This window comes from Narcine bancroftii, chromosome 1 (genome assembly GCF_036971445.1).
Source record: "Narcine bancroftii isolate sNarBan1 chromosome 1, sNarBan1.hap1, whole genome shotgun sequence".
In the NCBI taxonomy this organism is placed as follows: Eukaryota; Metazoa; Chordata; class Chondrichthyes; order Torpediniformes; family Narcinidae; genus Narcine; species Narcine bancroftii.
The window spans coordinates 433,120,335-433,137,854 of NC_091469.1; the positions used below are offsets into that span (position 1 = coordinate 433,120,335).

The window sequence follows — 17,520 nt, forward strand, 5'->3', positions numbered from 1 at the left end:
ACAGAAGTAGGCTATTCATCCCATTGAGTCTGCTCTGGAACTCCACCCTGAACTAAACCATTCTCACATCTAGTTCCAATTTCTGGCCTTTTACCCAGATCCCTTGATACCCAGACTAATTAGATATTTATCAATCTCGTCTTTAAACTCCCCCAGTTATCAGGCCTCTTCTCGTGTATATGGCAATGAGTTCCACAAATCCACAGCCCTCTGGCTAAAGAAATTTCTCTTCCTCTCTGTTTTAATTAGGTACCTTCTAATTCTAAGACTGTGCCCTTCTATTCTGTCCAATCCATTCAGCATTCTAAATGTTTCTATGAGATCCCCTCTTATTCATCTACATTTCAATGACTTGATAAGCGTTCCTTATATGTTAGCCCTTGCATTCCAGAAATCATCCTGGTAAATCTTCTCTGAACTCTCTCCAACATCCCTTCTAAGATAAGGGGCCCAAAACTGCACACAGAATTCCAAATGAGGTCTCACCAGTGCCCCAGAGAGCCTCATCAACACCTCTTAACTCTTATTCACTATTTCTCTGAAGCTGAATGCCATTTGTCTTCTTTACTGCCGATCCAACTTGGTGGTTAACCTTTAGGTTATACTGCACAAGGATCCCCAAGTCCCTTTGCATTTCCAAATTTTGAACTTTCTCCCCATCTAAATAATAATCTGCCTGTTTATTTCCTCTTCCAAGATGTACAACACTTCTCAACATTGTATCTCATCTGCCATTTCTTTGCCCACTCTCCTCAGCTGTCCAAGTTTCTCTGCAATCCTTTGGTTTCTTGAACACTTCCTATTCCACCACCTATCTTGGTGTCATCTGCAAACTTAGTCGCAAAACCACTCAATCCATAATCTAAATCATCAATATACATTGTGAAAAGAAGCAACCCCCAAAACTGACCCCTGCAGAACCGGCAACCAACCAGAACCCACCCTTTGCTTTCTGCCTATCAGCTAAAGCTCCACCCAATCTAATAATCTTCCTGTAATTCCATGAGCTCTCATGTTATTAAGCAGCTTTTGTTTTAAGGCTTTTTGAAAATCCAAATACACAACATCCACAGCCTCTCCCTTATCCACCCTACTTGAGATTGTATCAAAAAATTTCAATAGGTTGGTAGGGCAGGATCTTCTCTTCATGAAACAATGCTGACTTGGACCTATCATGCCAGAGTCTATTGATTTTTGTTTTTGCCTCCCTCCTTTCTTAAACAGCGGAACTACATTTGTGACTTTCCAATCCTCCACAACCATGCCAGAGTCTATTGATTCTTTTGAAAATCATTTCAAATGCCTCCACAATCTCCAAAGCCAACTCCTTCAGAACCCATGGGTGCACCTCATCCGGACCAGAAGACTTTTCTATTTTTAGTCCATTTAGCTTGCCAAGCACTATCTCTTAGTAATCTTGACTGTAATTAATTCTATTTGCTAAGACCTCTGATTGTCAGGTATAATTTTATCTTCCTCAGTGAATGCTGATGCAAAATACTCATTTAGTATCTCTGCCATCTCTTACTCTCACATTATAATTACTCCAGCATATTTTTCAATCAGTTCTATATGTACCTATATGTACCTCTTATATTTAAAAACAAAATTTTTAGTATCCTTTTGTATGTTATTTGCCAATTTCCTTTCATAATTCATCTTTTCTTTCCTAATGACTTCGTTGTACCTTTCTGTAAGTTGTAAAAGTTTCCCAGTCCTCTGTTTTTCCACTAATTTTTGCTTCCTTGTATGCCCTCCTTTTTGCTTTTTATTTTACCCTTAACCTCTCTTGTTAACTACATTTGTGTCATTTTTCCATTCATAATTTTCTTTTTTCTTGGAATAAATCTGTGATATACCATTGTTATGCTATGATTGGCTGCTGGTGGCTGGAAACATCTCCCAAGTCCGATCCTACCCATAGCCCTTTGCATGCTCCCCATTCCACTCTGCCTTGATCAGCCAATGAGGTTGATGGCTGTTTCAGTCTTTCGTTAATAAAAGCCTGTCAGTTTCACAACTTCAGCCTTTTGTGATTATTGATGGTGCATCAATTTTATCAACAATAAATTTTCAAGAAAGATGGAGCAGTACCTGAAACCTGAGAAGCTCAACATAGACCCTCGATGGTCTGATGCCCTTAACGTGTTCAAACTCTGGCTATGATTTTTCGAGCACTTCCTGGTAGCAACTGCGAGCATTATCACCACAGATGCAAACTGACTGAGGCTACTCTTATCACGAGTCAGTCTCTAGGTATTCCCGATGATCAGTGACGCCAGCTCATACACGGAGGCCATGGAGATATTGAAGGCCCAGTATCGCAAAGAAGTGAATGAGCTATGCTAGGCACCTTCTGACCACCAAAAAGCAGTGACCCAGTTGGTCAAGCACCGAGTACCTGCGGGCCCTCCGAAACCTATTACAGTGTGACTGTAAGGGCATGACGCCCACCCAGAACTCTGAGGACCTCATCCGGGATGCTTATGTGGCTGGTATCTGCTCTGAGTGCATAAGGCAGAGACTCCTGGAACAAAAGGTACTTGATCTACAGAGGGCAGTTAGTCTGACAGAGATGCTGGAGGTGGCCCTCCAAAAGTTGGATGATTAATCAGTTGCTTCTTGGTTGCTGCGGGCGCCACTTTCTTGGGATGGATGTTCCTCCCATGCCGTGAGTGACTGGTCACTCACACCTTCCAACTCCTCGAATAACCTGACTTGGGCCGCCATTGTGGGTGATCACCTTCATTGCTACTTTTGTGAATAGGGTTAGCATCTGAGGAAATGCTAAGTGCTAATAAAAGCAGAATAAAAGGATATTATGCCAAAGTCTGTCAGTCCAAACCATCCGCGAAACTTAGCAGCGCCGTGCACAGACATCGCCACTCCAGACAGGGCGATTGGTGCCATCTCCTCTGCAAACCAGCGACATCACGTATGAGTCATGGGGACTGCCATTTTGGACAGCATGGCAAATGCCATCTCTCAGGCCTATGACCCCATGGGGGGAACAGCGAGGGTGGCCTGCTTGAGATTGTGAGCACCCAACAAACTCAGACAGCGAGTCACCATGAACCAAGAGGCACCACACGACCTCACCAGGTTCATGATGGACGTCCAGGTAAATGGACATGTTACGAACTGTTTATTTGATAGCGGGAATACAGAAAGTTTTATTCACCCTGATACTGCTAAGTGCATATCTCTTAAAGTATGACCTGCCAAACATAAGATATCACTCACATCCAAATCACATTCAGAAGCCCTCAGCATGCAACCTGTGGCCACTCATCGACCCCCCCCCATTGTTTTCCAATCTCACTTCCGACTGCAAGCCGGTAGCCACCAGGAGTAGACAGTACTGTGTAGAAGACAAAGCATTTATAAAGTCTGAGATTCAGGACTTATTGGGTGAGGGCATCATCAAGGCCAGTAACAGCCCCTGGAAGTCTCAGGTGGTTGTGGTCAAGAACGGGGAGAAGAATAGGATAGTCATAGATTAGAGCCAGCTGATGCATGCAGCTTGATGTGCAGCTTCCCTGCATATCCAATATCGTCAACCAAATAGCACAGTATCGTATTCTCCATGATCGGCCTGAAGTCGGCATTCCACCAGCTCCCGATCCGCCCAGAGAACCACCAGTATACCACATTCAATGGCTGCCTCTTCTACCTCCTCTCGGTCTAGTCACTTTTATATATGGCCACTAACAACACACCTCATGAACAGATGTTTGCTTTCCTTAGGAAGTCTTCGTCAGGGAAAATGCTACCCACCTGGCTGAGGACCAATCAGCTTCAAAAGAATGCCAGACAATCTAAGACTGATCCATTGGTTAACCATAACCATATAACCATATAACCACTTACAGCACAGAACAGGCCAGTTCGGCCCTACTAATCCATGCCATAACAAATCCCCACCCTCCTAGTCCCACTGACCAGCACCCGGTCCATACCCCTCCAGTCCTCTCCTATCCACGTAACTATCGATGTTAAGAGGGTCCATCTTCTCCACGCTAACCCCCAGAATGCCTATGTTGTCTTTCCTGATGGGCGGAAGGTCACGCTCTCAATCCAGAATCTGGGACCATCAGGTGCCTCTCCGATCACCACTGACCACCAACAGACACTCTCCCCCACTACTACCATAGAGGCCACTAAACCTTCAGCTGGCCACTCTCCACCCCTGGCTACTGTTGTTTCCCATGATGCACAAGCACCACACTCCCTTATCCCCTCACCTGTCTTCCCCACCCCCACCCCTCCCACTCCCTTGACAAACTGTAACTGGTGACAACAAGCCAACCTAAGAAGCTGCTCAGGTGCTACGGCAGCCCCCCTTCTCCCCCAACCATTACCACACTGTTCACTTCAGCAAAGGAGGGTACCTGACACACTTAATCTGTAAATTGTATATATGTATATCTGTTTCATTTTCTTTTCTTCTCAACCTGCAGGACTCTTCTTAAAAAGGAGGGGTGAATGTGGTAAACCACTGTTATGCTGTGATTGGCTGCTGCTGGCTGGACCAATTCTATCTGTATCCCTTTGCATGCTCCCCATTTCACTCAGCCTTGATCAGTCAATGAGGTTGATGGATGTTCCAATCTATAGTTAATAAGAGCCTATCAGTTTCACAACTTCAGTCTTTTGCCATTATTGATGGCGCAACGCTATCTATCCTGCACTGTCCTTATTTCTTGTAGAAATATCATCCACCTGCTCTTCCGTCTCTCCATCCAGCTTTCTTTTCCAGTCAACTCCTCTCTCATGCCACTGTAATTTCCTTTGTTCCACTGAAATATTGACACACCTGATATCAGCTTCTCCTTTTCAAATTTGAAACTGAATTCAATCATATTATGATCACTACTTCCTAAGGGTTCCATTACCTTTAATTCCATAATCACCTCAGGCTCATTACACATCACCCAATCCAATCCCCTGGTCGGCTTATCGACAGACTGTTCCAAAAAGCTATCCTGCAGGCATTCTACCTTCCAGAAATACCGTCCTGACTTCCCCAATCCCATTTCCTGTTAAAAATTCCCCATAGTTCCATGGTACTTTCAGCATAAAATTCCAAATCTATGACCTCCAATGTCCATGAAGAGAAAATAAATCAGGTTCAGTTCAAGCCACACAGCACATTGAGCTGAATATAAATCCTCCATTTCTCAATCAGTTCTACATTAAAATCCTACGATCAATGTTGAAGTATAGATCAATGTACAAAGTGCACGCCAGTTTCAATTCTAATGAATCCATTGGTTGCCGGCCCATGCCTAGGTTATCCTGGAGGTTACTCATGCATTCTCCTTCAGTCCTGCTTTCATTCATCATCATTTAAGTATGCTTTATTATAATTGGTTATTATGTGGCTTTATTTTGGAGTATTATAAGAGGACAGACTATAAGCTCCTATTTGCAATGGTATGTATATAAAAACTCTGGAATTAAATCACCTTCAATTCCATTTAAAGCATAATTATCATTTGCTATAAAATAGAGTGCTACAGGTGTTACTTTATTCTGTTGACACGTTTAATTAATGTGATTGACAGGGTAGAGATAAAAGATTTTGTTTCTTATCATTCTGATGAAATTCAATTGCCTAAATATTATTTCAGAATGTGGAGGTGAATTGACTGCAGGGACAGGAACGTTCACCTCTCCGAACTATCCAGACTTTGGCCCTCTCAGCCGTCAATGTCAATGGACAATTATTGTGCAAGTTGGACGCAGAGTGACGCTAACCCTCAATGATCTTCAGCTGGAAGCACACAATCAATGCAACTATGATTACGTTAGTGTAAGTCAGCACGATTTTGTCAAAAATTAAAGATTTGATAATAATTTTGAAATGACCAGCAGATGTTGCTGGAGCCACCCAGCAGGTCAGACAGCAGCCATGGATAAAAGTGCTCAGTCAATGTTTTGAGTCTGGACCCTTTATCAAGACGAAATGGGCAATATTATGTACATAAAAAGGAGAATAAACTGGGAGAGTTGCCAAAAGGTGATTGGACAAAAGATACAAGAAGGGTTTTTCCTAACTTTTGTTTATACTTCATAGATAATGGGAATGACAACCAAGGCAGAGACATGCTCATCTTGCAGGATGTGGATTGTTAGGAAAGCCAACACAACTTAATCTGCAAAAGTGCATCCAACTGCAGCTCCTTTCAAACCGAGTTAGGGAATTGGAGTTGAATGAACTCCGTATATTTTGGGAGGCAGAGGGAGTGATAGACAGGAGTTACAGGGATGCTGTCACACCTAGGAGGTAGGAGGAAGATAACTAGATGACAGTCAGGAGAGGGAAAGGGAACCAACATTCAGTGCAGGACACCCCGATGGCTGTTGCCCTCAATAGCAAGTAAAGGTATACTATTCAAGTCAAGTTTATTGTTAGCTAATTGTACAAATACAACCCAACGAAACAGCATCCCTGTAATCCTGTCTATCATCCCCTCTGCCTCCCGAATTATCTGGAGTTCATCCAACTCCTGCTCCTATTCCCTAACTCGATTGTAAGCTGCAGTTGGATGCACTCCTCGGTGCAAAAACATGCAGACACACAACTAGACATAGCATGCACACAGACAAGTAATGCATATAAAGGGCAAGTATTATATCTATAAAAATAAAGATAAATATTGTTTTGTGCAAATGAGAGTCTTAGATGTTCAGTGTGAGAGGTTCCTTTGATTTTCCGCATTCTCACTGCCCATGGGAAGAAGCTGTTCCTCAGCCTAGTGGTGCTGGCTCTGATATTCCTGTATCTCTTCCCTGATGGGAGCAGCTGTGTGCAGGGTGGAAGAGGTCTTCAGTGATTTTGTACTTGGGAGGGGAAGGGGGGACCTACTAGGGACAAGACACATTAGTCAGGTCTCTGGCATGGAGTCTAGTGAAGAACAGAAGGGTGGAGAAAAGGCAAGCTGTGGTGATAGGGGATTCCACCGATAAGAAGTTCTGTGGAAGTGAACCTGGTGCCAGGGTCCAAAATATCTCAGATCGAGTTTATGCAATTCTCAGGAGGGTGAGTGATCAACCAGATGTTCTGGTCCACGTATGGACCAATGACGTAGGTGGAAGGGGAGGATGTCATGTAAGATAATTCAGGGAGTTAGGTGCTCGGTTGAAGGACAGGATCTCCAGGGTAGTGATCTCAGAATTGCTACTCATGCCACGTGCTAGTAAAGTTAGAAATAGGAGTATAATGCAGCTTAGGACATGACTAAAGGCATGGTGAAGGAGGGAGAGCTTCAGCTTTCTAGATCACTGGGTTCTCTTCCAGGGAAGGTGGGACCTGTTCTAACAGGATGGTTTGCATCTGAACTGGAGGGGGGATTAATATCTTTGTGAGAATGTTTGCGAGTGCTGCTCTGGAGGGTTTAAACTAGATTTGCAAGGTGATGGGAGCTAGAGGAGATAGGTGAATGGAGGAGGAAAAAGAATATGAAGATTGCATGTAATGTCAAGTCAAAGGGTTGTATGTGATGGAAATTTTCTCAGATCCATCAATTTCAATGCAAAAAGTTTTATGAAAGGCAGATGAGCTTAGAGCATGGATTGACATATGGAATTACGACATTGTGGCTATTAGTGAAACTTAGTTGCAAGAGGGGCAGGTCTGGCAGCTCAATATTCTGGATTCTGTTGTTTCAGTCATGATAGAAGAAGGGAATGAAAGGAAGAGGAGTGGCATTGCTTGTCAGGGAAAATATCACAGCTGTGCTCAGTCAGAACATACCAGAGGGCTTGACTACTGAGGCTATATCGGTGGAACTGATGAATGGGAAAGGTATTCCCACACTCATGGAGTTGTATTATAGACCACTCAATAGTCAGAATTGAAGGGGAAAATCTGTAGACAGATAGCAGACAGCTGCAGGAAATATAAGGTTGTGATAGTAGGAGATAATAATTTCCACATATTAACTGGGACTCCCAAACTGTAAAAGGGCTGGATGGCTTGGAGTTTGTCAAATGTGTTCAGGAAAGTTTTCTAAATCTATATATAGAGGGACCAACTAGAGAGAGTGCAATACTGGATCTCCTATTAGGGAATGGGACAGGACAGGTGACAGAGCTATGTGTAGAGGAACATTTTGGGTCCAGTTATTATAATGCCATCAGTTTCAAGTAAATTATTAAGAAAGATAAGTCTGGGTCTCATGTTGAGATTCAAAATTAGAGAAAAGCAAACTATGAGGAAATGAGAAAAGATTTAGAATTTGTGGATTGGGATAAGTTGTTTTCTGGAAAGGATGTGCTCGGTAGATAAAAGACCTTCAAAGATGAAATTTTGAGAGTTCAGAGTTTGTATGTTCTTTTAAGGATTAGAGGCAAAGTTGATAGGCAAAGGGAGCTTTGATTTTCGATAGATATTTGGATCTCTTTTGGAAGAAGAGAGAGGTGTATAGGAGTTATAGGCAACACAAAGCAGATGAGGTACCTGAGGAGCATAAAAAATGCAAGAAAAACCTGAAGAAAGAAATCAGGAAGTCTAAAAGAAGATGTGAGGTTGCTTTGGCAGATAATATGAAGGAAAATTCGAAGAGTCTTGAGAAGTATATTAAGAGTAAAAGGATAACAAGTGACAAAATTGGTCCCCTTGAAAATCTGACTGGTTGGCTTTATATGAAACTAGAAGAGTAGGTAGACTGAATTGTATAAAGATGAATATTTTTCCAAGGGTTCAATATCTTTTTTAGTTAATTCCCTGTTGAATTCCTCAAAAAAATGTTTTAAGGATTTACTTCTGAATATTCAAAAGTTTTTACAGAAAGGAAAGATGGCTAGAGTGTGTTTGGAAAAATTGACCTGGAAGTTTGAATTGGGATGTTTGCAACTTCCCTATTTTAAGAATTATTATAAAGCAGTTCAATAAATCTCCAGCTTGGGTTAAAATTTAATTGATTAAAATAGGATAAAACAATAGGCAGGACTTAATTTACAAAAGGAATTCAAATTTGTTAATAGGAAGTAGAGACACATGTTTTGAAATATTTGATTCAATAATGGAATAAAATAATTGTGAAATAGGTGGAAAAGTTTTGATTTCTCAAAAAATGCCTTTATATTAAAATAGACCTTTTTATATGGATAATCACTTTTTGAGGATTTGGATTCAAATGGGGATTAAGAAAATAGAAGACTGCTTTGAAGCTGGTAAATTTATTACTTTTCAATGAATGAAGGAAAAAATTAATGTTCCAAATAAAACCTTTTTCTGTTATTATCAGGTTAAGGCTTTCTTGGTTGATACGTTAGGTCTTAATTTGACATTACCTAGGAAGAATGAATTAGAATTATTGATATTGTTATTAGTCTAGAGGACCCCCAAACCCAGCAGCAATAGAAATTCACCAAGACAAATGGTTACTTAAACAGAAGTTTCTTTTAGTTTTCTTTAAACATAAAAACAGGATCAAACTTTAACTTATTACTATTAGGTTAACCTAACTTAACCCCCTTCTAATTCTAAGTGCACGTGTATGTGATGTGTATATGTTCAGGAAAGTTCTTTGAGTCACAGTCCAATCTCACTTCTCTCTCTTCCAAGTTCACTGGTATCAGGTAATTCTTATGCTGTGCACCGAATTTAACATTTATGAATTTTCACCAGGCTTCTATGTTTAAAGATAAATGAGTACCACTCAGGAAGGTTCTAGTTGATTTCACAAAGATATTTGTTGCTTGTTGGACACACACAAACTGATTCCCTCCAATCAGCCACTTCAGTGTCTTGCCGAAGAAACTTGAGCCATCATGGGTTTTTCAAATGATAACCTCTTCTTTCATGTGACCACAGAATTCCTCTTGTTTCCCTTATTTCAGGAGAAACACTCTAGTCAGCCATTTCCTCTTGTAAGGACTACAAGGGTTTTCAACAGGCTGAACTCAGAACTCACAATCTATCTTCAAAATGGGGTTTTCAACAATATCTCTCTCTCTCTCTCAGAAAAATCCTGTTTTTTCTTTCCTCTTTCCTTGCTTGTAAAACCAGAACAACTTCTTGCAGAGCTATCACAATTCTTGAAAGATCTTTATCAGTAATTTGAGCCTGGACTGTTTATTTGCACCTGCTTCTGTTCCTTCCAAAATAGTTTCATTGTCTTTGCAAAGCCACTGGTGCCTCAATGTCTCACTTTCAGCAAAGCTCTTGCATTTTAAATGAGATATCTTTTGTGAAGTGTTACTCTGTTTGTGGTGACCTACACACTAAACACCCCACAATCTATCTCTTTCAAAGACATATTTATATATAATAAAATATAATAAAACTTGTAACAATATGTACGGGTGGCTTGAATAACTTCATTTTGTTGATGTATAAATTACTTCAAAAAGAAACTTCTAAGTTAGGAATTCATAAATCAAGATTAAGATGGGAGGTTGATTTAAATAGATGACTAGATGAAAATGATTGGATGCAATTATGTCAAGAAAATATGACAAATTATTAATGTTAGGTACAGATTAGTTGAATATATTTTTTTGCATGTTATATTTAACTCCTCAAAAAATTTTTAAAAATTGGATCCAATATTATCAGATTTATGTTTTAGACGTGGTCAGGAAGTTGATTTGTTTTTGCATTCTACTTGGAAAGTCCTAGAGGAGTGGTTCCCAATCTTTTACTTTCCACTCACATACCACTTTAAGTATTCCCTATGCCATAAGTGTTCTGTGATTAATAAGGGATTGCTTAAGGTGGTATGTGAGTAGAAAGAAAAAGTTTGAAAACTACTGTTTTAATCATTCCAAATTGATTCAATATGTACACAGTTTCATAACTCCAAAGGAAATGGGCCAATAGCAATTTTTCTGAAGCAAACTATTTCAGTAATAATTGGGTCTAGAGCAGTGATTCTCAACCTTCCCTTACTACTCAATACCACCTTAAGCAATCCCTTACTAATCACAGAGCACTTATGGCATAGGGAATACTTAAAGTGGTGTGTGAGTGGAAAGTAAAAGGTTGCGAACCTTTTTGGTTAGAGATAGGACATTTTTTGGAGAAAATATTAGGGGTAAAACTCCCACAGGATCAGATGCTATTTTTGTTGTGTAATATTAAAGTGAATAGAGCTAAATTAAGGTTAACCATGTATCAAATTGAATTTTTATGACTTTCTTTAGCTGATTCTAGGAAGTGCATAGCCATTACTTGGAAATCAGATACAAATTTAGAGAAGGAGAGATAGCATGCTGAATTGTGTTCTTGCATTCTACTTGAGAAAATAACTTGTAATTTACATAATAATTATCTTTTTTGCAAACATTTCAAGGGCTCTCTGAAAGGCCATCCTGATGGTAACCCCCAGCTTCATTATATTAATATTGAGATTTTATACATTTTTTACATTCTCCTATTTCTTTCTTTTTTTCTTTTCTTTTTTCTTTCTTTGATATATTTTATGGAGGAGCATGGGTGGGTGGGGGGGAGGGAGGGAGGGCTAGGGTTTTCATATATATTAAAATACCACGTGTAATTCTTTTCTTGTACCTTTATTGAATATGTATATATGGATGTGGTTTTAAAATTCTTAAATAAAATATTTTTTTTAATATACTTAGTTAAAATCAGCATGTATCAGTCAAAAAAAAAATTCAATTATCCTGTTCCTGACTTGTTCTTAAATCTGGAAATATTTTAAATTAACTCTAAAAATAAAGAAAAAGAGAGATGGGGGAATCTTAAAAGGGATTTTTGCATTATTATACACTCAGAAAACTGGCACAGAGGCTAAGGAAAACAAGTAGAGAGGTCATGGAACCAATACAAATTAATGAAGGTGAGGTGCTTGCTATCTTAAAAAAAATAAGGGTGGATAAATCCCCAGGACCTGCAAGATATTCCTTGGACCCTGAAGCAGACAAGTGTAGAAATTGCAGGGGCTCTGGTTGAAATATTTAAAATGTCCTTGGCCATGGGTGTCCTGCTGGAGGATAGTTCATGTTGTTCCATTGTTTTAAAAATGCTCTAAAATTAAACCTGGAAATTATAGACCGGTGAGCTTGACATCAGTAGTATGGTAAGTTATTGGAAGGTTTTCATAGAGAAAACAAATAACAAAAGAAACTTTACTTACTGATGTCTTCCACCATCTTAGGAAACTGTTCACATACTCCTATGCATATACATATGCCCCACAGTGGTGCACTACAGTAAGAAGGATGTCTTCTTGTGTGATTATAAAATAGCTCACATTATCCTGACTATGTAACACTCATAATGATTTCTGCAAATATAGGCCCATTACACAGAATAATGGCAATGATATGGGGACAATAGAATCTGTCAATTTTTAATTTAATGGTGGCCAATGTATTGGATGTTTCTCCCCCTGAAAATATAGCTGGGCTATGTTAATTCTTGTGATAAGTAAAATGCAAATTACACTATGAAAATGAGCTGAGGAGGGCATTACTTGAAGCCTGTCCCGTTTCCTCATAACAATTGAATGCAGATTTTCGGGAACAGAAGAAAATTATCCATAATGGCTGTTTGTAGACACCATTCCCCTTCCATCCCCCAATCCTTGACAAGAGGATCACTGGAGATCAAGGAGATCCCAGGGCTCCCTAGAAAAAGATGCAGACTCTGAAGTTCTCATCTTCTATAAGATGATGAGAGGCATTGATGGTGTGGATGGCTGGAGGCTTTTTCCCAGGTATGAAATGGCTAACACCAGGGGTTAGAGTTTTAATGTGCTTGGGAGGAAGTACAGGAGGGATGCAAGTGGTACATTCTTCACATAGTGAGTGGTGGGTGCATGGAATGTGCTGCCAGCAAAAGTGGTGGAGGCAGGATCTTTTAAGAGACTCTTAGATGGTTGCATGAAAACTGAGGGAAATGGAAGATTATGCAGTAGGGATACTCTAGGCAGCTAGTAGAGTAAGTCAGCACACTGTCCAGTGTGCATCAATGGGCTTTCCAATCACAGAAAAAGACATTTGGTAAATTAGATAATTGTCTTTCTTGGGTATCCATTGGAGAAAATGGGACATTGCTTCTAAACCTTATACTGGACCCTTCTCAAGGTAAATTAGATAATTGTCTTTCTTGGGTATTCATTGGAGAAAATGGGACATTGCTTCTAAACCTTATATTGGACCCTTCTCAAAGTTATGACTAACAATAAAAAAAGAGTCAGCTAACTCAACCTAAACCAGGGTTTGAAACTAAGATTCTTTTATTATGTGTGATTCAGGAATCTACCATGCACATACTGGTTGATTTTTTTTTAAAGAACCTCTTAAGTATATTTAAAGGTATCTGACTGTCATCAGTGTTTCAAAACATTGACCTTTTCTCATGTTTAAATGTGAAAAATTGTCCAAGCAATTAGTGATATTAAAAGCAACAAGGGGATTTTCTTTGTTATCAGTCATTGGTTGATGGTGTTTCTGTCTCCAGATATACAATGGACTTCATCCCAATTCTCCCAGATTGCAGAAATATTGTGGCATCATTGAGAGTGGCACACAAGTAAAATCATCTGGGAATACCATGCGGGTTGTGTTTGTAACTGATGGGTCAATTTCAAATAGAGGCTTAAGTGCAACCTACACTTCAGAGGAGGATGCAGGTTTGGACACCATACATCTAATGCTATATTACATTGAACAATTTAGCTGTGAAATTTAATAATTAGTTTGAAGTCTTATTTCCTTTTATTACTTCTTGTCAGGTTTCCAGTCTTAGTGAGTCCCATGTACCTGTGCTTGGCCCACATTGCTCCAATCTTTGTAATCTACCACTTCATTACTTGATCCCATCTGACTACAACTGGTTTATGCCTCCTCCTTATTGACCAGAGCCTCAGTGTCTCTGGTCATCTCGGGTCTCTGAATCCTGATAGCTAGAGGCTTTTTAAAATATAGAAATTAAATTTTGGGAATGGAGGAAATACTTTAAATTGTGCTTTACTTCCATTATATTGTGTGAATTATGAAGTTGAGGTTTTCATGCAACTTGTGTCTAAATAATTAAATGATTAATTTTTTATTCAATTTGTAATTTTAATTTGTTTTACAATTTCAGTATGTGGCAGTGTACTCATGGACCCAGTTGGGAACTTTAGTTCTCCTAGTTTTAATGGTGAATCCAACTACATGAATAATCTTAACTGTGAATGGAGCATCCAGAATTCTCACATTGCAAATTCTTCCATTTATATTCATTTCATCAGTTTTCACCTTGGAGATCATCCGACATGTCAACAGGACTACATTGAACTTCGAGTTGGTGAGTAAGTGGTGTCTGCAGATCAATAAGTGTGTTATCTGATTACCGCACTGCCCTCTCACAATAAAAAATTTATGGTCAGACCCTGTAAAACTCGGACAGTTTTCATAATTCGGGAGTAAACTCTCTGCAGAGGAATGCATCCATCTTCAGTGTACCAACACACCTTTAGTCAACTGAAAGATAGAGTATTTGAATATCAAGATTTCAGACTTGACAAAATACTTGTGATTAATAGGCAGTAGTAATCCCTGCTATAGATGACATTTTCCTTATTCTTATATATCCTAATTTCAAAGTATCATCTTCCAAAGTGTGAGCTACAATATTCCAAATTTTGATCTCTTTAATCCAACAAATCAAACTCTGTGGCTGTTACTTTATGTAGTTTTAATTCATCGATAGAACAGATGAACATTTTGCATAGCTTCACCACAAGAATTTCATAATGGTGAATTACAAAGAACTTTTTGTATAAAGATACAAAGAAATATAGAGATAAAAATTCTTAGAGATTCAAAAATTCAAAGAAAAATTTCTCATGCTCACAGACCCTTCACATCTTGTAGGGAGGGCAAGCACTTAGCCTGGGGGGATATTATGAAATATTACATTGTAGTCACTCTGGTAACAGTACAAATAATAGTTCTCTTAAAGAGACAGGCACAAAATTAACAAAGAATCAAAACCACAAGGTTTTTACCTTTACACCTGCCCTCCAATAGGATTAATCCCCACCTTCTAGTAGGTTCTGAGATTGCACTATATACTCTGATAGCTCAGTGGCTAGAGCTCTGGTCATGTAAACTAGTGGTTACGAGTTTGTTCCTCACTGGGGCCTCATTTCTGACAATAATAGAACTTTTACCTTTACAGCAGATATTCCTGGAAAAATACCACCAATGCTTTCTCCACAATATCCTACAAATTTACAGGAACGATCTGGAAACAGTGTCAGGGTTCTCTCCCATGCCAATATCCCCAGCAATGAATCCCAAGTTCTCTCAGCTAGCCATACCATTCACATTGCCAAACACTGATCCACCAAGACAACACGAGAAACTCTCTACAACAGCAAGCTGTTGAGGCCAGTTCATTGGATATATTCAAAAGGGAGTTGGAATTTCCATCTCCTGTTTCTATTTCTTTGTTTCTATTAGCAAATTCTGTGCTGGGAGGTTTACAGATGAACACTGCCATGCAGAGGAGGTTCACCAGGTTGATTCCTGAAATGAAGGGGTTATCTTATAAGCGATTGAGTAGAGTTTAGAAGGATAAAGGGGAATACTGTAATAGAAGGATATAAATTTATGAAAGGAATATATAAGAGGGAAACAGGGAGTTTGTTTCCACTGGAAGGTGAGACTAGAACTCTGGGACAAAGCTTCAAGATTCAGGGGTGAAGATTTAAAACAGAGATAAGGAAGTACTGCTTCCCCCGAAGGTTAGAAATCTGTGAAAGCTTCATTGAATGTATTTAAGACACAGAGAGTTAGATTTTTGAAGAATGGGGGAATTAAAGGATATGGGAAAAGGGTAGGTTAGTGGAAATGTGTCTACAGCCAGATCTTACTGAATGGCGCAGCAGGCTCAATAGTCCAGGTGGCCATATCCTGCTCTCATTTCTTGTGTTGTTATATTTTAAGTGGGTTTAACTAATGTTTAAAAGAGAGGTACATGGATTAAAAAAATTAGCATGATATTGGCTGAAAATAGCTCCAGCTTGGGTAGACAACTTGGGTAGAAGGCTTTATTTCCATTCCATAAAACTCTATGACTGACTCTCTGACTCCTCTGGTTATATAAAAAATCTCACCCTATGTTGAGTCAATGTGTGAATTTATGAACACCTTCAGTTTCTTTGTAATGGTATATAAATTATAATTTGTCTGCTAATGATGAAATAATTAACTGTCATTCCATAAACCAATATACTGTTCAAAATTTTTATTAAACTTGGGTGTTCATTAGGAAATTTTCACTATGCCTAATTTATAATCCATATATCTGAGGAGAACAGATCCAAACGTTTTAATATTGCCTTCCTTTTTCTCCATCAATGAAATCTTTAACCTGTAAGTTTAAAATGGAAGGTTGTGTATTCTCGACAGAAGTTCACTTTGTCTTTTTCTTCCTTCGACACTTAGGGAATTCTAATGGAGATTTAATTGCCAGGCTTTGTGGACCGACCGTTCCTACTCCACTGCAGTTCCCCTTCCCCCAAATATGGGTTCACTTCATATCTGATTCGTCAGTGCAAGATCTTGGCTTTGTTGCCGAATATTCCTTTACAGGTCAGTATTTTTACTTTAGAAAAGCTGCCCACTATTAGCATTTTGGAAAAAAAAGTGAATTAAAATAAGAACTAAATCCCAAAAAGAAAAGTTAAGACCTTTACAGAAAATGTTTTCTCTGCTGTCTTGATGAGACATGTTATTTATAATAATTAACTATGGTACTTATATTAAAATAACAATATTTAATTTGAAAATGTATTGTTATTGTTAGGACAATAGTTGGATTTAAATCACTTCATAAATATTTCATTGTACATCACAGCATGCAACCACTGTTGTGTATTTTCAAATTACTTCAAGCTCATCAATCTAACACTGCCAGCAGGAACATTTATTGAAGGTATCATGAGTAAGATTTAGGTTTGGAATATCGTCCTGATTAAAGTAGAAGTCAGAAAATGCATTCTGCTCAAGGATTGGGTAGGCCCAGATTTTCCGGATCCTTGGGCAGTACTTTTAAAATTCAAATTTAAGGAGGAATAAAGAAGAGATGAACAGGTAAATTTTGATAGTTTATTCATTAGCATATACATCATGCTTCATTTAACAGAACCTGCTGCTTTAAAGAAAAAATAAAAATACCACTGTGCATTTGTGGCACTTACTCACACAAAAGCCCTCTAAATTTTAAAAAGTTGGAGAGTTTTCAAAAAGTCCAGATTATTGGATGGTCTGGATTTCTGGCATCTGGATTTTTGGACTTCTACTGCATTTGACTTGCATTCATTGTGTTTGGACTACTTTTCTCTCTGCAACATTACTAATTCCAGAGATGTGGGCTTCATGCTGAGCCAGCATTTATTTGCCCTTCCCAATTGCCCTTGAAAAATTGTGGTAAGTTGCCTTCTTGAGTCATTGCAGTCCTTGAAGTGTATCTATATCCACAATGCTATTAATAAGAGAGTTCCAGGAAATTAACCCAGTGACAGTGTTAGAAACAGAAGTACCTTCACAGAA

General features: G+C 38.9%; 1 protein-coding gene across 1 annotated transcript in view; it reads left to right on the forward strand.

Moving 5' to 3' along the window:
- The window catches only part of cubn (cubilin (intrinsic factor-cobalamin receptor)), a 362,173-nt gene that overhangs the window by 205,775 nt on the left and 138,878 nt on the right, over positions 1-17,520 (forward strand). The window contains exons 40-43 of the mRNA XM_069931217.1: positions 5,634-5,815; positions 13,436-13,607; positions 14,063-14,266; positions 16,414-16,560. Coding sequence (XP_069787318.1) covers positions 5,634-5,815; positions 13,436-13,607; positions 14,063-14,266; positions 16,414-16,560 — 705 coding nt within the window. The remainder of the gene's footprint in view (positions 1-5,633; positions 5,816-13,435; positions 13,608-14,062; positions 14,267-16,413; positions 16,561-17,520) is intronic.